Raw genomic sequence first — 23,380 nt, 5'->3', positions numbered from 1 at the left:
TAATTTAATTTTAACATGCAATTAACAATATTAGTCCTCAACTACACAATGTAAAATACACTTAACACATCCCAACTAAGCTGTGGCTGTTATAAACACAATTTTCTAAAACATGCCGTTGCACATATCCTTAGTGTCCAAAAGAAAGATATTCAAGCAGATATTACATTTGAAACTCTTTAGGAGAAGAGAACAACTGATCAATTCTAGTCTGTATAGTTAAAAAAGACGCACATAAGGCATATTTAAGTAGGCAAAACAGATGAAGTACCAAAGGCACAAGAGAAGTGTATATTACTTGGAGTGGTACATTTGGGTGGTGCTGGTGGTGGGGGTGGTGGTGGTGGTGGTGATGGTAGAAGTAATGGGAAAAAAAAAAAAAAAAAGGAAGGAGGATAATTCATTTAATATCCATTCTGTTGGATGTCCTAATCCCTTGTCTTCTGTATTTTATGTGTCAATGTGAAATTACAATGGTACAGAAATAGGACTAAAGAAAGGCCACAAAAAAAGCCCTCTCTACATTTGAGAAGTCATAAGGGGACACTTGGTTTTTGAGCTACTTTTATTATCCAAAAAAATCAAGTTTGTCTTCCAGACATTATACACTGTCAGAGGCAGTATGTACGTCAAAATGACATCTTCAAAGGTTGCATAAAGAATGAGAATCACTGTTCAACATTATGAGGCAATAATGTAAGAAAATTAAGGGAATTTAAAAAAAAATCAAAACTAAAACATTACAATTATACCATATCCCAAACGGAAGTACATGGTTAGCTCTTTGAGGTCAGGAATCTCAATTGTCCAACTCCACCTGTATAGCCACTAGCAGAGTGCCAAGGAGATGGTCATAAGAAATGTTCTTTGATTTAAGAAAGAAAACAAACCAAACACAGGACTTTTAAGTTACTGGAAGTAACTTTAGAAACTATGTTACATAAATTGAAATGAGAATATGAGATACAGTATCTCTTTTAAGAAGTATCTTACTAAGGAGAAACAAATTGTTGACCAACATAACTAAAGCATACATCTGAGGGTTAGTAAGTAAGAGCAGTCATCTAGTGGAGGAAAAAATTACACAAGGACCTAATTAGTAGGCTAGCCTGCGATTTCGGGGATAAGGGGTCAGGAAGGAGGGCTAACAGCTGTTAAAGAACTGCTTTTGTAGGCTATGGTCAATGTTAACAGTGGTTTTTTTTTTGTTTTTTTTTTTTTTTTAAGACAAAAAAACAACAACAAGGAATCTGTTTCAGCAAGACCTGAACAGTTCCTGTTATATCTGTTTTGTGGACTGGACGATTATTTTACATGCTGTCCAAGCTGGGCCAGAACTTGCTGGGTGAAAAACCTCGTTCACAAGTATTATTTAGAAACTTGGAAACATATTCAATAGGCAGGATCTGACCCACAGATAATGAAATCCTTACTTAAACAGCTTGAAAAATAAAAATTTACAATGAGTGTTATTATAGAACTGGAAGCTTTATTGTTTAATATGAAAATTATATATAAACAAGGAGAGAAAAGTGTAACCAGTTGAAGGTTAGGTTTAAAAATAATAACGAATGCCAGAATGAGCATTCACTCAATATCAACTTTTAAGACTCTTGATAGAGATTAACTAGAAAGAGGTGTTATACGTATCATTTATTTCCCATTTAAAAAAAAGAACTGAGCATAGGAGGTTGGAATTTCAGCAATATGTTTCTTTAAATGTTGGGGTTGGTTCAAGGTAAGATGCAAAGAGTTATTTTATTTAGTAGGAAGTGCTGTTTTTTGGCTGAATTTTTCATCCTGTTGCTGTGATGATTGAGTGACTGTCACTGGAAGACATCTGGGTTTTTGTATCAAGGCCAGACTTGGCTATTACATTAACAAGAAAATTAAAACTTACTGTTGCAGGAGCTGGGGTGGGAGGTGGGGCATAAGATGGTCTTTCTGTTTGAAAGAAAATAAATAACTTCTTGTAAACAACTGAGATATAATACTATGCAACAAAACTACCAATGGTCCTGTTTTGAAGAAAAAAAAATGAGAGTATTTTGGAATTCCCATTTGCTAGGGCATTAGTCTCTTATTAATAGATAAATATAAAAAATGAAACTTACTTGACATTTTGGAAGATTAAGTTCTCAGTTCCTTAAGAATGAATCTGAGACACTAAAATAAAAAAAAGAAAAAAAAAAAGAAAAAAAAAGAGAATCAAAACTCAGCAAGCATAAGAGATGTTTTCCTAAAGAATAGGGTAGTTTAATTGGTATTTCTTAGTAAAATTACACTATCTTCAACTAATCAAATCCTTTGCATATTTTACTAATCCTTATAGGTCATTTGGTTCATCAGAATTAAACAACTAAAACAAATTACTGGGGATATTAAAAGTAATATTAGACGTGTACTTTCAAAGTTTTTTCTTGCCACCTCCTGCATGGAAAACATTTTGCTAATGCCATATAAACATTTAATCAAACCGATAAAAATATAATGACAATAGAATGTGATGTATTATCAGGGCCCATCCCAACAAGGCCTACCAGATACTAACAGCTCACTGATCAACAGCAGCTCTACCTTTCTCTTAGAATAACAACTTCTATTAAAACAAGGCAGCATTTTATTTCTGGAGGCAGTGCAACATAACTGGTTGATAATGAGCTTTACATTCTCTTATAGTGGTAAACAGTTTTATATCTCCTGGGAATAACTTTTGACCGTCTACCTGAAAAACTTAATAACCCTTCGCAGCCCATTTCAAAATATAGCTCCTCAACGGAGATTTTGTGATAAATTACTTGGGGAGGACTAACTGCTTCCTCCTCTGTACTCCTATCCAGTTCACATAATCTATAGTATTTGTTCATTATATCGTATTATACCTGTTAACATGGCTAAACTGAAGAACAGAGGCCATCTCGTTCATTATTGCAGTCCCGGCACCTAGCTCAATTCTTACATTTTGTCCTAGTATTACCAGCTCAGAACAAGAACATAAAGGCCTGAGCTTGTTTCTTACACCAATATACATCACACACAATGTCGACAAAGAGACAAACATTTTAGAAAAAGAGCAAGTAACTTCTATGACTACTGGAGTACTTTCATCAAACATGTGAAACAAGCATGACGCTTTTGCTTCTATTCTGCATTTTAAGGGAATTCCCTGGAGCATAAGGAATCAGAGGACTGTGTGGAAAAATTTTTTTCAATGGCCCAAACTGGGTTTCTCCCTCCTTCCATAAGGAACGGGCAGAAACCATGGACTCCGGTGCAGATCTCCTTCGGGCTCACATGAGGGGTGGGGGGGGGGGGGCTGTCAACAAGTGGGCCTCGCTGTGGGGAGCCCTGATAATAACTGCCAAAGCTCCCTGGTACATCACACTTTATTGTTAATACTTTAAAATTACTGCTCCCGTCTGCTACGATAAATTCTAAGAGTGGGCTTGCACATTTGTCTGCCACTGGCCGACAAACGTATGCCTGGCATAAAATAGTAGGTATTCGTTGAACACTTTATACGGGGCAGGCTTATCACGTATCTTGGTTCATGGTCACAACTACCCTACGAGATAGGTATTGACATCCTTACTATACGCATGAAAAACGGGAGCCTCGGCGAGTTTAAGTAACTTGTCTAAAGCCACGCAGCCAGGAAGTGCCAAAGCTGGGTTTCAAACCCAGGCCAAACTGTTACAGAGCTTTCGCTCTCCACTCGAAGCCACACCGTGAGTCCTCGGTCGCTGCCGAAACAAGGGGAAACCACCATCCTAGGGGGGATGGACCGACCACGGGCTTGGCTTGCCCCAAGGGCTTCCCCTGAGGTCGTTTCCTTTAGGTTGTCGTGGAGAATGCACTTCACTAACAACTCTACTCAAGAGGGCAATGCATAGGTGCCTTGACCAATTTCACGGGGTTAGAGGAAGGGGCAAATCTTGCCGCCGGGGAGGCGCCCCAGATGGGACTCCCTCTCGAACCCCGCTCCGCTAGGCCTCAAGGAGGCCGCAACCGGCCCCCAGCTCTGGGCCCGCGGCCCAGCCTGAACCCCAGCAGCCCCCGGGAACTCGAGGTCCAGCCAAGCCGGGACACCGCCACTCGCCACCCTCCCGACCCGCTCGGGCCCAGTCGGAAACACTCACCCGCGGGCAGAAAAAGCGCCCGCAGCTCCGGCCTCGTTTCCCTTTGTCCCGCGCACGCCCCGCCCCTCGCGTCCGGAGCGTCCGCACTCGCACTTTCCACACTCTTCTTAATTGCTTTCCAGGCCTCTCCCCACTCTTTTTAAAAAATAAACCTTCAGGTGAGGACGCGGTGATGCTTCGTCCGGTCAGGGATTTTTTTCAGGCCCCAGACGTTCTTCAAAACCCCCGAATGTGGGCACTCTCCAGGCCGGGCGCCGATTCGTCACGGCGAAGTGGGCGGAGGGGCCGGCAGCGGGAGAGGCCCGGTCGGCCGCCGCGCGGGGCCGGAGCCGCTGCAGGTGGCGTGGCGGGAGGCGCCGGCCTCGGCTTCCACACGCGCGGCCGGAAGACGGTGGGGTCTCTCCGGGTAGAGAGGCCCGGAATCACGGTGGGCCGGGCTCCCGCCGCGCCCGCGGGTGCTGGTGGTGGCAGTGGTGGTTTTTTCCGGGTTCTTCCTTGCTCTTTCTCTCGGAGCGAGAGTGTGTACTTCAGCAAGCCGAGGATGGAGGCGCGGACGACTGGGTTCGCGGAGTTGCCGTTCCCACGCGCGGGGCTTCCTGCCTTAAGGGCCAGGCATTACACCTTGACCAAAAGCAACACGGACCTTTTCAGTTTTTCCAAGCGCGCGTGTGGTATAATGGCCGGGTTTCTGAGCCGGGGCCCAGAGATGTAAATCCCCTCGGCCAAGGTTGTGCGCCCTGGCAGCGCGGGGGGTGCCACCGGTCTCTGCCCAGCGCTGCCTTGGCTCATCCCCACTTTCAGCTTGAGCTCATCTGTCCTTCCGGATCCTGCTCAGATTGTCACTGTGGTGCCCTCCTGGAACTTTCCCCCCAGAGTCCTTCCTCTGAACTCCCGCGGTTCTTTGGTAACCTTATTGTACTCCATACCCGATCCATTGTATCAGACTGCGTTTGTGGTCTCCTGCCCATTACGTGGGCCTTAACAGCAAAGGTTCCGTTATCTGCATGGATCATCTTTCTATCGCCAGTTCCTGCTTAGGGCTTGATTCATTGTTAGATGCTCAGTAAATGTGTACTGAGGCAGCTTTCTGGTCTAGTCCAGGGTTCTTTGCACGGAATCGTGTGAGTACGTTGATTTACCAGTTACTACCCCCTTCCTTGGCCATATAAACACCTGGTCGATGCTTTGGGCCGCGGTGAAGGGAGAAGGATCTGTAATTTCTTGAAAATACTGTTGACATTTGGTGACTGGTTGAATTCTTGGGCTGCTCTTAGGTGCTTCGGGTATGCCAGCAGGGACCAGGGCATCTCCAGAAGTCTGCAAAGCCAGGCATAAGTGACATTTTGTCTAATTCTGCTTCCAATATTTTCATACTCATAGAGGTTAGTGAAATTGAAGGGGAAGACTGAAAGAGAGGTCATCAAAGGATAATAGGTAGTCTGAGTGGTACTTGAGTTAATGTTCAGTTGACTTTGAACAAGGGGGAGTATGGGGGTGGGTTAGGGACCTCCCCTAGTTGAAAATCCAGCTATAACTTTTGATGCCCCCCAAACTTACCTACTAATAGTCTACTTTTGATTGGAAACCTAACTGATAACATAAGAGGTCGGTTAACACATATTTTGTACCTTACATGTATTATATACGGTGTTCGTACAGTAATACCTAACTTTGTCTTAAAATTGTTTGGCATTTCTAAGCTATGTAGTTCCTGTGCAAGTTTTTTCAAATCGTTGCAAATCTCCAAAAGATTTTCCAGTGTATTTATTGGGGGGAAAAATCCACATGTGAGTGGACCTGCATAGTTCAAACCCATGTTGTTCAAGGGTCAACTGAACTTGAAATTGACTTTTTAGTATAAAAGCATTTGAGACATATAAAAGATTGATGTAAGATACATGGAAGCCTCAGCAAGGATCCCAGTACCTTCTTTCTCCGGTCTTGTCCAGCACCTCCAGCCTGGTTTCTAACCTGCACTTGGGGTGACGGTGGGGGATTGGGCAAGTGCAGTGCTGGGGCAGGTGCTCCATTTTGTCATCTCCAGATAGTCCTCTGCAGGTGCTGGATGTTACATTGTAGTGAGAAAGGGGTGGAGGAGGGGATCTGGGTGTAGCAGTGACATTGATAGACTTTACCATGTCCTGGTCTTTACTTAAATGTCTTCTCAGTGGGTCTTCTCAGACCTGTTTAGAATTGCAGCTCACTTCCCAGCTCTCTCCATGGTCTGTGCTCTGTTTTTTTCTATAGCTCATATCACCACCTAACATACTGTATTTGTTATGGATTTATTTGTTGTCTTTTTCTTCCCATCAGAATGAAGGCTTCTTGAGGGTGGGGACTTTCCACATCTGGAACAGTATATGGTACATCCAGGTGCTCAGTATTTGCGGAATGAATAAATGGTTATCTCATTTTCTCTGTGTGGCTCTTTTTCCACTCCCAGAGATTTGTAAAATTAAGAAAGGAAGAATACAGACAAAATATAATAGAAAAAAATCTGTTCCCTAGTCTTGAAGAAATTAAGACTGAAGAGAAAAATATTCAGCAAGATAGACTTTACTTATACTGAGCTGCGTCCCCCCCGCCCCCCCACCGCCAAAGCAAACTCAGGTATGATCTTGTATGTACTGGGGTACTTATGGGAATGACAGGACAGACTTTTGGAATGGTGATTGTTCCTGGAAAAGATGAGATGTATCATTAATTATGACTATTTAAACTATTGTAACTATAAAGGTTGTTAGGAGCCTTCACAGAAGCCTAGTTTTAGGCCCAGTAGTTTAGTTTTCTTTCTGGCAGCAAGACCCAGGAACTTGGCCTGCTTTTCTCTCTGACACTTACCTATACTTTTTTGAGGTTCTTCCTCCCTCCAAACAGGGAAGCCAAAACTAGTAAGTGATTAAGTTGGATTTAAGCCCAGGTTTCTTTGATTTCTTTCCACAGTACTGTGGGAAGAAGCTGGGGAGGGAGACAGAATGAGGGGTAGAAAGAGAACCATGGATGGGAAGGAAGAAGGAAAAGGGAGGAAATGGGAGAGAATGAGGAAAACCCTGTAGTCTTTGGATACCTGGGTAGTCCATGACTAGGCCCTAAGGAGGTCTATAAACCCTTTAAAATTCTATGCAATTTTTTGTGCTTTCCCTGCCCCGCCCCCAGCCAGATAGACAGTTAGTAGTTCAACAGATTTTCAGAGAGATCCTTGACTCCAGAAAGATTTTAAACCATTTTAAACTGAACCATGTAGTTTGTCTGCAGTATTTTTAATGAAGCTATTTTAAATGGATTTTTTTCTTTTTTTCTCTCTCTTTTTTTTAAAGATTTATTTATTTATTTTATTTATTTATTTTTAAAGATTTTATTTATTTATTTGACAGAGACAGCCAGTGAGAGAGGGAACACAAGCAGGGGGAGTGGGAGAGGAAGAAGCAGGCTCCTAGCAGAGGAGCCTGATGTGGGGCTCGATCCCAGAACGCTGGGATCACGCCCTGAGCCGAAGGCAGACACTTAACAACTGCGCCACCCAGGTGCCCCTATTTATTTATTTTAGAAAGAGAGAAAATGAGCAGGAGGGGCAGAAGAAGGAGAGAGACTCTCAAGTAGACTCTGTGCTAAGTGCAGAGCCCGAGGCTGGCCTCCATCCCAGGACCCTGAGATCAGGACCTGAGCTGAAATCAAAAGTTGGATGCTTAACTGACTACACCACCCAGGTGCCCCTTAAATGGAATTTTTTCCCCTTAAAATAGGGAAAGGGATGACAGCATTCTCCTTGGGCCGATAGCTTATAAAAGTCTGGTTATAGGCAAAAAATGGTGAAATAGGTTAATTTTCTCAGCTGTTTCTGTGAAAGTAGAAGTGATAGGTATTCAGTTTCTGTCACTAGAAATAGTTGTGAAATATTGAAGCCCAGTAGATTTTCAGGACAGAGTAATCCACAGTGCTTTGTAGAATTTGACAAAGTATGGTTTGTTTTGACAAACTTCCGCGTTGCCTACAAAATACCTTGAGGATTTGGGACATGAGCTTTGACACATGGTGTGAGAAAGGATGAAAACACGATGAGGGAGGTCATGGAGAATCTGGGGGTATGGTCTAGCATCCACAGACCTTATTTGAGGGTCTAGAGCACGTGTGAGCAAGTGATTGTTGTAGGCCAGTTCTAAGCTGCCTCCTGTTTTTATGGTTTGTTAGGACACAACCATGCCTATTTGTTTCCATATTATTTATAGTTGCTTTCAGCTACAAGGGCAGAGTCGTATAGTTCTTACAGGGATCCCATGGCCTGGAAAGCCTAAAATATTTGCTATGGGGGCTTTTACAGAACAAGTTGCCAACCTTGGCCTAGGGTCTAAGTGTGTGAGGGAAACTGGAAAAGGCTTGTACTGATCGCACCTATACCTTACTTTAAAATCTATACCTGATGAGAAACTAACTGAGGGCCTCAGAGGGGAGGGGAGTGGGGGAATGGGATAGACCGGTGATGGGTAGTAAGGAGGGCACGTATTGCATGGTGCACTGGGTGTTATACGCAACTAACGAACCATCGAACTTTACATCGGAAACCGGGGATGTCCTGTATGGTGACTAACATAATATAATAAAAAAACATTAAAATAAAACAAAATCTATACCTGTAGTATGTCCATCAATATTAGCCACCTGCGGGCCCATGCTGGCCAGAATTTATAGTCACAGAAGCAAACTCTCTGTGCATACACTTGGATTTTATGTGTTGATCATTTGACTAATGTGTACATACGTGTTATTTGACTAAATTTTAATTTTGGCCCATGTCCCGTAATACGTTTCCACTTGAAACTTTCAAATTAATTTAGGCATTTTTTTTAGAGAATGTTTTTGTACTTTCAAAACTATCGTGGTAGAACAATTCAAATTAGGCAACTCACTGGGAAAGGATAATTTGTCTGGCTGCAGTTGAAGAATTTGAAAAGTTTCTTTACCTGTTGTGTTTTGAACTATTACTTAATCATCGTCAGCTACGATTGTCCTCACAAATTCCCAATGACAATTTTCATCCAAATGGTGCTGTATATTTGAATAGTGCTTTGTCAAATATTTTCACGTGTATATGATTTCAAACAACTCTGTGATGTAGGTAGGGTAGGAATATTACCAAGCACCACCTTTCCCTTTGTTTTCAAGTGTGAAATTGAGGCGTAGGGGACACAAGTGATTCCTTCTTGCTCACATGGGGAATTAGTGACAGCACCCTGGCTGGGATCCTGTTATTGTCAGTAACTGGCATAGAAATAGTTGTATTTTACTTTCGTATTTGTATTTTGACATACATAAAAGTCAGAGAGATTGAGGAATATTAATTTCTACTCATCCACGAAATGAGGATAGAATCTTGTAGAACTGCTGTCAGGATTAGAGATCATGTATGAGTTTGCTGAGGACAGTGCCAGGAGCAGAGTAAACACTTTGCAAATTATGGCTACTGTTATTATACTTTCCCCAGGGTTATGGGATTGTTTTGATTCTCTTAATTAGAATACACCATTTATTAGACTGTACCATTCTTAACTTTTCTTTTCCAAAAATGTGTAAAAACTATTATGTCTCCGTGGTTACAGTTTTCTTTATTCCCCAAGCGAGCTAACAGTATTGGAACAATTAAAGTCTGTACATTGTATCAAACTCAAATAAAATGCAGCTTTGGAGTTCATGTTTCAGTTTTTTTTTTTTATTGTAGTGGTATCATTTACTTTGGTAAATTCATATCCCGATTTAAAATGCCCCAAAGCAAATAAAATGTTTTTTTTAAATAAATTCAAGTACTGTATTTTAAAATGTACACGTTATACACACAAGAGCTGCATAGCAGAATTACTATAAGAAGCAGTTACATTCATGATGCCCAGTACTGTTCCGAACACTGCATGTAGATTACACTAGATATATTGTTTTATTATGAGTACTGTTGCTTAGTACAGTAACTTTAGTACAACCGTTTATATGATTGCATTTTTCAAAGCATTAATACAGTTAGTAGCATAGCATTTAACTAATATTGAATGAAAACACTATGTACAGGATGTATTTTAGGTCAGATGCTTACACAGTAATAAGCATTTAACATGCTGTCCGTATCCTTGACAAAACAAAATCATCCCTTTTGCTAAATACAATAAGAGAGGCTAAAAGGAATCTAAAGCAATTGAAAAAGAAAACTTTAAATTTTATATCCCTGTATTATGTTAAAGATGATTTAACATAATTTTCTCCTGGTTAAAATACACATTTTGTTCTGTGTGAAATAAAGGAGAGAGAGAGAGAGATTGCAAAGGCTGGTAATAAAAATGCTAATTGAGCTGTAGCCCTTCAATGATACTTTAGCTGGGAAAAAGTATGGTGAGTTGTACTCATCATTTTTTTCTGCTTAGAAAAAAAGTGATAGCCTATAAATTTCTAATGTTTTAAAACAGGTATTTGTTATTTAAGGTCTTAAAATAAATAAATATGCCTGTATTAAACAAATTAAGTTGTTTAAAAAACTTTGCAACAGTACTTGACTTATTCACAAATAGATTTTCTGTCCATATTTATCACAGTTTGAACAATTTAAAAACAGAAATCCTGCAAATACTCATCGCTTAGATAACAATACTTTTATCTTAATTCACATAAATGATTGCAAGAAAATTTTATAATACTTTACGTAGTATCTTACCTAATGCTCACATTGATTATTCAAATTAGTCACATTTAACTTTACAGATAGAAAAGTTGGGATGGTGAGGTTAGAGAACTCTATTCTAGTAACAGCAGCAACAAGATTTTCATCTTTTGTTTGTGCCACTAGCCTTCTGATTTTTTGTGGGGGAGGACACAACCTTAAAGTTCCTTGAATAAAGTAACTCTTCTGGAAATCAGATCATGATTACAAAAAGCTTTTGGCTGAAGATTAATTTAAATTTATTTAACCATCAAATTAGCCAGGGGTGTGTTCTATAGTTTGCTTGGAATTGCTCATGGAAAGTAGTTCTGTTATTTTTCTAAGTATGCAAATGAATGTCTCAAAAAAAATTTTGTTTTTTGGTTACGTGACTAGTGAGTCCTCTTTAAAAATTTGTTCACGGTTCTTTTCTTTTTTAAGTAGAAAAATCTTTTTAGATATAACCAGTCATGGAGTAATGATAAATAAATCAGTGTGATTCATCATATAATACAATCATCCTTAAACAAATTGTTCCCTTTCCTTAGACTATTCAGCCACTGAGTGACATTTCAAAGACTTAACCAAGCCAGATGTACACTGACAGCCTCTGATAACATTTCAAGAGGAAAAGAAGACTATTTGGAGTAAGTAAAATAGAAACCATACAGAGTTTCTGATTTGATCTTGAAGCTCCCCCTCTTCAAAGAATACATCCATAATTAGATCCAGAGAAATTTTGTCTCTTACTGATTGTTCTCTGAAGAGAATCACACGTTGATCATAACATACATACTTAATAACTTATATTTTGGGACACAAGGCGGTCTCCTGGCCCACCTTGGTCCACCCTAATGTCATTTTCAAATCAAGTCAAATACTGTCTTTGGATTAATTAGCTGCTGATGGAGGTTTGATAGAGGGGATGCTGCATGACCTTCTCATGATAAGCCTGACTTCTATATCTGGTAGATTATCCTGCTTAGTCTGTAAACACCCTTCATCTGTGGCTGCTAAGTGAAGATCAAATCGAAGAGAAACCGATTTTTTCCTTAATCGAGGGTTATCTTTAAAGAAGGAGCCTTCCCATTCTTTAATAACTTCATCCACTCTCTCTGTCCTGAAATGATACAATAAACCTTTCCATATGAAGAAGTATAGATCTATCAAAAATATGCAATCTGGATTCCATATGAAAAAGAAATCAAGAAATTTGTATAATTCATAACTGACACATTTTGAATTATAACTCATTTTATATTGTGCAATTTATAATTTATATACCTTAAAAATCGCACACATATAATTTCCAAGGAATTCTATGGAATTCTCATGTTTTGATTATATTTTTGGAAAAATGGCGAATTAAGGATCAAATACGCCTACATGTGAGGTTTTGTTTATATATATTTACTCATGTCAGATTAAAAAAATCATCGCGTATTAAAATTATGTTTGGAAACACACAAAGATTACGGAGGTTACTCAATTGAAGTTAATTTCTTTGCATGTGTTTATTATTAATAATCAAAGTTATTTTACTTACTGAATAGTGCCACGAGCCTCAGTGCTTTCCTTCACGATATTTCCATTTAGTATTGCCTGTTTGGTCACTGTTTCCACTTTTTCGTTCTCATACTTTTGTGGGAGTTTCGTTGAAAAAGATATTTCATTTATAATGGCTGTGAAAATGTTATCGTGAAACATTAAATTACAATGTTGTACTAGTCACAGTTGATTTATATGTCAAACTTTATTCAAATATTGCTTGTTTTTGCTACTTTACAGTATTTAGTTATAATCTATAAATGGCACTTTATTTTTCAAGTTCGTTTACTTATATCAGAAACTCACCTGAAGGTAAAACAAAACCAACTCTACTTGTCGTAGGTTTTTGTTCTTTTTTCTCACCTTGGATACAACCATAATATCTGAAATTGGAAAGAGTTATATTATAGAAGCAATACTGTATTAGGACATAATTGAAACGAATGCTCACCCGTAAGAGGATGGATAAAATGTAGTATGTTCATACAATGGAAATACTATTTAGCAATGAAAATAAATGAACTAAGGGTACACTGTATCTTTATGGATGAATCTCCCAAGTATAACATTGAGCGGGAAAAGAAAGGTACTTTGTAGCTAATTTTACAAAGGTTAAAATAATATGCAAAACAATTTCATATTTCGTTTAGGGATACATATGTACATACTAGTATAAAAGAATGTTTAAGGCTAATAAGCATCAAATTCAGGAGCCAAGTTAGACTAGGGGAGGAAGATGGGGGTTGGGATATGGTTTAGGTGCCTGGGGTGGGGGTGGGGGTGGGGAGATTTCAACAACCCTGTAAATATTTCACTTCTCAAGCTGAGGGAAGTGTGTACAGGAAGTTCAGGACATTTTTCTTGATACTTTCTTGTATATCTTAAACATAGCATAATAAACATTTTAAAAATTGTATTAAAGGAATAGTAAGGACCACTTCATCAACATCTTGAATGATTAGGCATTAAATAAAATCCTCAACCAGTTATTTTATTTAATAATACATTATATGTGTGTGTGTATATATATTCACAGAGCGCTCGCTGTCTTAAGACTTTACAATTTGTTTAATCCTCACAGCAATCCTATGAGGTAAGTAATATTATTCCCATTTTATGGATGAAAAAAACTGAGGCACAGAGAGGTTTGGTAACTTGCCTGGTGTCACTCAGCTAGTATATGGTAGATTTTGCATTGAATTTATGTTTTTCAAAGCTTTAGTAAATGTCAGGACTTATTATAAAGTTAAAGTAGTTTCTTCTAATTTTGTAGAGGACTCAGAATTCTGAAGCAAGCAAGAATAAAGGTTTCTTTCTATGGGAACATGGAAAATTGGAGGTTGTCCTGCGCTCAAAGCCATGTGACCTTTTAAGTGATTGCAGATTATGAAACTGTGAATTAGTAAGAATTCCTCTTTTGATATTTCGATACCTCTTGTTCCCAGGGCATCTGGAAGTCTTTTAAATCATGTATTCAGAACTAAATTGCTTTCCGTGGTAGTAATAGAATCACAGTATTATTATTTTTATTATTATTACTATTATTATTAATTTTGGCTTTTGATCTGTGGTGGGAGTGGCCCTGGGTGGGGGGATAGGGTAATATGTGCATTTTCCAGGCTCTCTTTGTGGGTGGTCCATAGAAGGCACTGACTAATTCTGAAAGAGATGAATGGCAAGGAAAGTGAACAGTTAAGAAAGGTCACTTTTGTAGTGATTGAGAATCATTTACATTTCGCTCTAGGCTTGAAGCACTCTTTGTTGTAACTACTGCCCCCAACTTTGGCCATTCTGTTCATACTTTGGGGAGGCTGGAAATAGTTGTTCCACATATTCTTTGCAATGCCGACTAATCCTATTTTGCTGTAGGAACCCGGTGAGCACGCCATGGTAATAATGGCTTTCTAGATGTAATTTCTCCGACTCCCTCCACAAAGACAGAAGCTCTGTATTTCTGGTCACTTGCCATTAACTACCGCATATGGAATTAGGTACCTGATTTCTTCCTTTTCTAGAAGGCGGCGGTAAGTGGCGATTTCTTGCTCCAGCCTCATTTTCGTGTTGAGAAGCATCTCATGCTCTTGGAGCTGCTTCTCGATGCCGCGCCTTACTTCCTGTAGCTCTTTCTCTAGTCCTTCAATCACGGCCTCTAGATCTTGCAACTGCATCTGGTAATGTTGCTCACTGGCGTGTAGGGAGTTTTCAAGGCCCCTTTCCTGTTTTATATAGATCTTCATCAGTGACATCAGTGAAACAAAATGTGCTTCTGAAATCTGATTTGCAACGTCTCCATTCTAGTGTGTTCTTTAAAAGTTTGCAATAATGGTACCTCACTTATGCAAAAGATGTTTCCCTACAACTTCGTGTATGACTCAAATGAAAAAAACTTATATATAGATAGCTAGAGAGCTTACTATTTCAAAGGAATCCTGTGATTATTCTTACGGCAAAAAAAAAAAAAAATCTGCAGTGTGACTGACTTATTACCACTGATTTATTTGGCTTTTAAAAATTGGAAATAGAGAATATCGAATGTTAAAGCAGAGTGGGCTGCTTAGAAAAGGCATTTTAGGAAGGTGTTTAAATATTTTTTACTATAAGAAGTCTCAGGCACGGGGATAGAAGACTCCCCCCGTGATAACTTTGGATAATGACAAAGGCTATGTTTCCCCATTGCAGCAATTAGAGAACCCCAGGATGATAAGCAAGAATTACTTCCTTTTTATAGGCATGAACTAGACCTTGAATGAATTGATAATAGCCACGGCCATGATGGAGGGAGGGGGGTAGTTGAACTAGGACCAGGGACAGAATTCAGTGGCCTTGCTTTTTACGTTTCTCACTGCAAGGTAATGGGCATTATTCCTTTCTCTCTTAATCAACAAACGTCTGGGGACTCAGTGGGCCAGTTGCTTTTGAGCCCATTCTCACCACCGCCTGGAGAGACTCAATTTCCACTTGCAGGTGGTGCCACTGGCGTCGAGCTTCCTTGAGTTCTGCTTGAGCTGCCTTTAAAGCCTCTTCGTCTTTGTCCATTTTTTGGCTCATATCTTCTTCTAGCTTTAAGAAAGCCACCAGCAACAAGAAGAACAGAAACAAAGAGCACTCTTGAAAATGAGACCTTTAAAAGTCATCCTAGAAACACAGCATAGGTGTCCCCTCATTTTTTCTTTAAACTGCTAAATTTCAAAAGTGTGTCCCAGTGCTTCGTTACTCCTTAGTCAGGTGTGCAAGCAAGTGAATTGCGTGCTCAGGTTCGGCGTTCTCAGTTATAAAATGAACCTCAGATGTCTCTTTCCACTATGGCAGTCTATGAAATGCAGAGAGAAATACACCGATTTAAATGAAAAGTAACAGTTTGCAGGATCTAAGCTGGAGACATCTGATTCTTTACTTTCTATTATTTATGGCATTACGAGGAAGACGGATTGAAACTCAGCTATTATTTCCCCCTATATTTTCTTGTGGGCTGCTTTGTAAAAGCAGATGAACAGTTATATATCTGAAACTGATCAATTCTGGGACCGGGCATATGGACAGAGATTAAATACTACTGGAAAGTTATATTATGAATAATTTAGAGAATTAGGTTATCAGAGGCATTGGAGGCTCTAAAATAGACTTCCGTAGAAAGAGAACCCACTGTTGATTTACCTTTTGCAAATGATCTTTTGGGAAAGCATGTGAATCTTGGGTATCTAGGGAAGTGGCCAAAATTACATCTTTAAAGGATGTTTTCTAAATGTCGTCATATTAAAATAACAAGTGGAATATGTTATATTTGGCTTTAAATATTCCTATGCTGATGTTCAAATCAAATGAAGTTATCTTTTGACAGAATTCTCTACATTTGGCCCCAAGAGCAGCGGGAGCAATGTATGGAATTGATTGTAGTATTGGTGTAGCAAAAATGGCAAGTTATTAATGCTTTTGTAAAAATGCATTTTGAAATAACAAATTTTAATTTGAGGGTATGATAGGTTTTTTGTTTGTTTTAAAGAAAGCATTGCAGCAGATGAAAGTTCACAAAGTTTAGGGCAAGGCATTCAAGAGCAAAATGCATACGTCTCTTTTGGTTTGTTGTACCACTTGTTCTAGTGTCAAGTTGGCAAAGTTAAGGAGCAACCCTTAGCAGAGCAACTATAAAAGAGAATGTCAAGAATTTAGGAAATAGGAAGGCATAAAAATGCTCATATCTGCTGGTCTTTTGGGTTGTGTGTTTGGAACTGGGAGCTAGGCTTGTGTGGTAGCTCGATGCCGAAGACGGCACCCAATGACCCACACATCCTCAAATTCATGTCCTGGCATGGCCCCGTCCTGTACCGAATCTGGGCGGACCTTGTGCCTCGCTTAAGCCAGCAGAATGTGGCAGAAGTGCCAGCTCTAGTCCTAAGCCTCAGGGAGCCCTGACAACTTGCACTCCTGTGTTTTGGGGAGCCTTGGGCCAACATGTTAAGAAGTCTGGATACCCTGCTGGAGAGATCCCATAGAGGCCAGATGGAGAGAGACCCTGAGGCAACCCAGAGAGAGAGAAACAGATCCAATTGTCTCAGCTGAGCCGGCCTTCCAAAAATCCCCTGTCAAGGTGCCAGACATAGGAGTGAGCCACCTTGGATGTCCAGGCTAGCTGTGCCTCCAGATGATTACAGTCTCAGCCAAAGTCACGCACAGCGGAAGAATCACCCCCACTGAACCCAGTCAACCCATAGAATCATGAAAGAGAATGGCGTGGTTGTTCTAATCCCCTGAATTTGGGGGGAGTTTTTTCTACACCAATAAATCACAAAAAGCTTATGTTTCTTTATTTTGTAATAATCAGGCTTCCCTGAATTTATTCCAACTGACCTTCTGAATTCTTTGGGGAAAAAAAAATCCTCTAAAGTAGATATACATTAAAAAGACCCTAAACAAAACTTATTATAGCCTTGCCCTTTCTCTTTAATTTGCTAATTTTGGCATTGTGACTTACAAACTAAATAACTTGTATTGGTACCATTGCAAAATAAAATATTTATTTGGTTTATAATTTTCAGAAATTGTCATCTAGTAATTTTTTCCCTTCTGTTTGCAAAAGGTGAGTGAACTATTCCAACACTTAAATATCCCAGTGACTCTGCTTGATCTAAGATACTGATCATTCTTTGTGAAGACTGAAAATATTACATTCAGGTGAAATTTATAGTTACCAAAAATGAATTGCTAATGAAATAAAGTCCTATGGTTTCCCAGAAATATTTTTTTCCCTTTTGGTGATTGTTCTTAAGTTCAGTCTTTGCTGTATTTGGGTGCCTGGAATAAAATTTGAACTCAGATATGATAGGTTAAAAAAAACCCCAAACCCAAAGATACAACCCTGAATTTTTAAGTTGTTTCTAAAATATTTGTTTGTACATTTATGTAAATGTTTGAGACCTTAATTAATTGCTAAATGTGATTGTCACTTTAAAACAAAGTAAGTCTATGAAATTAGGATTTAGCCTTTATTCAACTTGGCTCTCTCTCTTTTTAATACGTAAATATTTCATGACTTGTATTGGAAATAAACATTTCTCATCTTGTCATACAAAAGCAAAAATCTGTAAGTGGAGAGTCAATATCAATTTGGGGAATTTTGATTGTCCCAATTTATATCACCGTTTCTGAATGCCACCGTCACATACTTAGATAATTTCTATTTATAACAATCTGGTATAAAACTGATGCCAGAAACCTTTCAGAAATATCTTACTTCGTTTTATCTCTACCAAGTGTGCAAGCTAATAGATCTTACCATAAAGCCTGCCGTTTTAAAGACGTTATTGAAACGTTCTCTATAAATAACTCTGTAATATCTTCGAAGGGTATTTGAAATGATTCCTTCCTGAAGGATGTCTAAAAGAGGTTAGACTGCCCCATTTTATTGCATGTTGGCCCCATGTTTTGTTACTGATAGGAAGCTCACCACTGATGTAAAAATCATCAATCGACATTAATCGAATGGCCACATAACAGTATAATCAGAGCATTTCCCCCTGTGGTCCCAGTCACATCGCAGTAAAACCTAAATTCCTTCCCCAGTAGACGCTGCATTGAAAAGGAAATACTGTACCTCAGAGAGGCCGGGACAGGAATTGGATAGACAGGGATTGTCTCCTTATCCTGGAAGGTGCCTGTCTGTATGAAATCATTACCTGGATCCTTGTTGAGAGCACGGTCTCTATCTGATTTCTCGTGAGGAGCTTTTCATAGTTTGCCCTGATCTCATTGAGTAGCTGGGACAGCTCCATTCTTTTCCCATCCTCCACCTTGGCTAAGTGAACCTTATCGATAGGATGAGTCGCTGCGGCAGAGCTGGTCTGCCTGCGTCGAGCAGAGACGGAGCTCCGTGGAGCCTTAAAGACGCAGAGCTCCCTTTTTCAGAACCACCGAAATTCCCGTGCTTCTAATCAATTATGCAAATCTGCAAACCCTTTTCTGCCGCTGTTGCTGGTATAGTAGACATGTCAGACTCTCCATAAAGGAACAGAAAAAGGAAAACATCCTCAGCATTCCTGAATTGGTTCTCTGTAAAATTGAGCACTTGGGGGTGGGGGTAGGGGTGTCCACTTATCTTGTGTATAAAGGAAATGGGGAATAAGGTGAAGAAAATTGTATTTTGCTTTTACCCCCAAGGTACTGCATGGCAATTAATCAGGGCTGAAAACATGATAGCTAAAATTTTCTTTTATCATTTTTCTTGCCATTTGGATTATTTAAACAGAATGTTATGGTAGGGCATTAGAAGATGTCGTAAATCTTGAATATTCTGACAGGTATTGGAAAAAGCTACCGTCAGATGAAGCTGACAATTGTCATTAGCCATGGGACTGGTTGTATTGCTCTCAAATGCATACTGTGTGGTTCATGGCAGGCTCCTGGCCCCACAGCAGAGTTTGATGTCTTGAAGTGGATTCCTGAAGTCATATCCAGGCGAAGCTATACCTGGAGGTAAGTGCTAATAAACTGAGAACTGAGAGTTAACATTTCCGATATTTTAACAAAGTTGAAGAAATAGAACCAGATGGCCCGCGTTTATTCACTGGGGAGACTTATTGTAGGGGTTACTCCTTTATTAGTGAACGTACAGTTAATGACAACTCATGCCTGTAAATATAACATTTGCACATCTCTTCTAACTTTAAAAAGCACCTTTACATCTATCATTCTGTCTCTATCATTCCGTCTAAACTTCACGATCCCTGTCACTTTGTAATCTGAAAAGTTGACAAGCCTGAGGTGGGAGGGGTTGAGGCATCTTGCCCAAGATCATAAGGCGATGTCATGGCATCTTCGGGACTGGAGCTGTGGCTGCCTCACTGTATTCCATATATTGCCCCATCGGTCTCTGCATTCTGTCTCTCTCCTCACCTAAATTCCTTGTTTACGCTGGCCAGCTGGCTGTTAGAAGTGACTGAAATATTTTCGAGAATAGATCTATTGTCATCTTTATTTGTGGAGTGGCTTGGCTGGAATTGTATCCAAAGAGTCATTCAGGAAATAATCAATCCTTGGCTCCAGTGCTCACAGGGCCTTTGAATGTGCACTGTGTTCTTTTAATTTCTGAATTAACTCACTGCTGGCCAGGCCGGTCTGTGCTGGACATTTCTACAGTCCCCTGTAAACAAAGCTGGCCATCCATTGACCCTGCTGAGAGGAGACGTTCTGGTCATTCCTGTCCTCTGTTTAACCTGACCCATGCCTCCTCCACCCTTCCCATCAGCCACAAATGATTGGTCTAGAGCTAGACACTTGACCGAAAGATAGCCAATCCATAGGGCAGACACCTATGAGGTAGCCTGATACAAAAGCTCTCACTAAACAGGGTCACTTATGATTATCCAGACCAAACTGATCTTCTCTCTTGGTAATTGCAACTGAGAAATATGAAGAAAATCAGGCACTTGGTAATAGGAAGGGAAGCAAGAAAGTAAAGAATTACAGTCATTACTTTATGTAGTTCCCGCTAATCTCTGCGGAACATACAGAAAGCTGAACTAGATTCCACAGAGGGCTGGTCCTGGCAATCTGCATTTTAAACAGGACCCCCAGATATTTCTTATGTACCCTAAAGCAGGACTTTCCAATAGAAATATAAGGCGAGCCACGAATGCAAACTGCATATGGAATTTTAAACTTTCTAGTAGCCAAATCAAGAGAGATAAGGGGAAACGAGTGAAATGCTCTTTAATATATTTTCTTTAACCTGCTATAGCCAAGATATACTTATTTCAAGTTGGAATCCATCTAAAATGTTAATGAGATACCTGACCCTCTTTATTTTTGATAGTCTCTTTGAAAGCCACTGTTAGAGCACAACTGCTAACTTCTCGGTAATCAGAAGTAAAACACTGGCACATAATAGAGATCTTTAAAGCCTTGCTGCTTAGAGTGGGAGCTGGTTAGAAATGTAGGCTCTCAGGCTGCACCCCCGCCTCCTCGATCGGAATCTGTGTTTTGTCAGGATCTCTACTTGATTGTTGTGCACCCTGAAACTCGAGAAGTACTGCTTTAAAACCATTGGTTCTCAAACTTGCTGCACAATGAACTCGCTTGGGGAACTTGAAGAAGTAGTGATGAGGCATCCCCCTGCCAGAAAGCCTGACTTAATAGCTCACGATGGTTTTCCCAGGCATCAGCATTTTGTTAAAACTCCCCAGGTGAGTCTAATCCGTGGCAAAGTTTGACAATTACAGCTATACGTGTTACAGATGTTTCCTTCTACTCATTCCCAGATCCTGCTTCACCGAAAGGAAGTGGGCTGTTAGTACGAGTGTCTTACCGAATGAAGACTCCAGACATTCAACAGTGGCAAGTCCCGCTGTTCATGCTGTGGTTGGTGCAAATCGGAGCCAGGTAGATAAGATGTACGCATGGTTTATTTTTCTATAACAAATTAATCTTTACTTTGAGCTCCCATTCTGTAGAAGATGAGTAATTAAATCTCCTCCATTGGGTTTCCTGTCTCTTCTCCCAAATGTCGCATCTAAGCGTCGGGGAACTTCGGTAGCTGGGATTAGGGGGTCAGGATGGTCCTTGATGTCGTCCGTCCAAGTCTGTGTTCACTAAGTCAATCGTCGTTCTTTCCATTTGTCCCATTCAAGTTGTCATGGGGAAACAATTAAAAACGAAATCTCCCAACCCAGAAACCCTCTCCACAAAGATAGTAGAGAATGAAAACACTTTTATTATTGAATAAACATTAGACCAGAATGGGAGGCACAGCACAGGTAATCCGCTAAGAGATTGCGAAAACAGGAAGACACCTTACCCGTTTACGCAGCCAACCAGATACAGCCCACACATCCCTGTTCTCAAGACAGACAGTCACTAGTCCTCAAGTAGGAGGACTTGATGTAGAGGCCACTTTTAGGCAACAGGCTTGAGCAATGGAAATCAGAAAGGGCCAGCCACAGACCACTGAGCTGAACACAGGCCCATCAGGCGACCCACCTCAAACTATCCATAGGCCCTAACTTACCAATGGGCTACCTACAACCAGCGACAGTTACCAGAAAAGGGGAAATGTCCATAAGTCCCCCTACCTCCTCACCTTCCCCCGAAATGCAGCCCCGACCCACTGCCTCACTGCAGACTGTCTCCCTACCCGCTGCTCCCTTGCAGGGTTTCACCAAACTTCTGCCTCCTTTGTTCTGTCAGGTGAACCCTGTCACGGCCGCACGACCAGCCCCCAGGCTATTAATCATCGCCTCACAGTTGGGCGCCGCATCGGACCTGGAGACACACCACACTTGACAGCACCGTTTGTCACACATAGTTCATCTGGTAATTTGGTGACTTTACCTGGTTATTGGGGTGACCACCTGGGTTCACTAAGAGGCTTCATATAAAGGAAAAATACACTTCTTTGTAACAGGATGTAGTTTGGAGAGCGGCTCCTACCTTCCCACAAAAACCGAGGGCTGTGATGTTTCTTGGATATTTACCATCCAGAGATACGGTTCCCAGGTCCTTGAAAAAGACATTCCAGGCCAGAAACAGGTCAAGGGCTTATTTTGCTTTGAAAAAGATTTACTTACATTTCAAAGAGACAGATAAAGTATTTACAGTCACAAGGTCCCCGAAGTAAAGGCTCTGGGAGAGTGGCAGTGTGTGTCTTCCCTTATTTTCAACAGGGAGAATTCAGCCTCTCCTTTCTAATTTGTAGTTGCCCTCACTGCATTCAGCTGCTCTTGCAGACTTCCCTCCGTGCCTGAGGGCTTGGGGACCATTCTGCTGCCTCAGTGTGCGGGTGGCATGGAAATAGGTAGATTGTGACTCCATCTGCCGAGACCCACTGCTCAACCCAAACCTACCTGGCGCTCACCCCATTCCTGGGGCCACAGTCCGAGAAGCAGGGCACAATGCTCCTAAGCAGTCAGGTCCCCAACTTACCTCCGTTTTGCTGCTTTGCAGGGGCTTAGACTCAGCAGCAGGGCCCAGGGCTCCTCTCTCAGGGACCCACAGGGCCGCCAGTCTCCTTTCTCCCCTCTCCCTTTGGTCCAGAGAAGCTCTTCTCCTCTTGAGAGTTCTAGTCTAGAATGTAAGTTCCAAGGCCTGTCTGGTCATGAATGGGTCTAGCTCTGTGCCTGGCACTGAGACAGCAGACAGAAAATGCGTGTAGAATGAATGATGTTTCTTCTGTACCTTTCGTCTCGGCCCGAGTCCTTTTCAATCTAAGATGAAAGAGCTTTGTTCACTCTCCCCAGAGGCACTGAGCAGAGTCACTTACAGGCTCCGAGGAGGTGGGAGCCGGGCTAGTGACGAACCAGTAGGAGACAGGTAAATAGTTCAAGAACTTTATAGTCCTCACGTTTTTCGTGTTTGTAAATCCACGCACCCACCTACCATCTTGGTGGATTTTTACTGGGTGATATGATGAGATGTGCATTCACCTCGGTGGGAAATCACATCTCTTCTGACCCGTTTTTACTTAAGATTGGATTTTTGCTTTAAGGAGGAAAAAAAATACAGAAAAGAAAATAATGGGCGAATTTGTTTT

At 40.6% G+C, this 23,380-nt stretch overlaps 2 protein-coding genes and 1 long non-coding RNA gene across 3 annotated transcripts in view; 1 reads left to right on the top strand and 2 right to left on the bottom strand.

The window, feature by feature from the left end:
- Positions 1-6,545, bottom strand: part of SMARCE1 (SWI/SNF related, matrix associated, actin dependent regulator of chromatin, subfamily e, member 1) — a 21,685-nt gene extending 15,140 nt beyond the window's left edge. The window contains exons 1-3 of the mRNA XM_026512882.4: positions 4,140-6,545; positions 2,115-2,166; positions 1,901-1,944 (exon numbers count right to left, since the gene is read on the bottom strand). Coding sequence (XP_026368667.1) covers positions 1,901-1,944; positions 2,115-2,121 — 51 coding nt within the window. The 5' untranslated portion in view covers positions 2,122-2,166; positions 4,140-6,545. The remainder of the gene's footprint in view (positions 1-1,900; positions 1,945-2,114; positions 2,167-4,139) is intronic.
- On the top strand, positions 4,426-23,380 carry LOC113265480 (uncharacterized). Its single transcript, XR_006411053.3, has 4 exons — positions 4,426-4,566; positions 11,364-11,462; positions 19,253-19,329; positions 21,114-23,380. It is a non-coding gene; the product is annotated as an uncharacterized LOC113265480 (long non-coding RNA).
- On the bottom strand, positions 11,672-18,651 carry KRT222 (keratin 222). Its single transcript, XM_026512887.4, has 6 exons — positions 18,534-18,651; positions 15,295-15,423; positions 14,359-14,579; positions 12,670-12,746; positions 12,362-12,497; positions 11,672-11,935 (listed from the first exon to the last, which is right to left on the bottom strand). The coding sequence occupies exons 1-6, from the start codon at positions 18,627-18,629 to the stop codon at positions 11,707-11,709; spliced, it is 888 nt and encodes a 295-aa protein (XP_026368672.1). The 5' UTR covers positions 18,630-18,651; the 3' UTR covers positions 11,672-11,706.

Source organism: Ursus arctos, unplaced genomic scaffold, assembly GCF_023065955.2.
Source record: "Ursus arctos isolate Adak ecotype North America unplaced genomic scaffold, UrsArc2.0 scaffold_24, whole genome shotgun sequence".
Taxonomy (NCBI): Eukaryota; Metazoa; Chordata; class Mammalia; order Carnivora; family Ursidae; genus Ursus; species Ursus arctos.
This window is presented reverse-complemented; position numbering and strand designations above follow the sequence as displayed.

Excerpts from the sequence above, each read along its gene's own strand:
- KRT222 (XM_026512887.4), bottom strand. The coding sequence starts at position 18,629 with ATGGAGCTGTCCCAGCTACTCAATGAGATCAGGGCAAACTATGAAAAG. Across the intron at positions 12,498-12,669 it reads TGGTTTTGTTTTACCTTCAG|CCATTATAAATGAAATATCT; the intron begins GTGAGTTTCTGA and ends ACATTTTCACAG. Across the intron at positions 11,936-12,361 it reads GAGGCTCGTGGCACTATTCA|GACAGAGAGAGTGGATGAAG; the intron begins GTAAGTAAAATA and ends GTATCATTTCAG.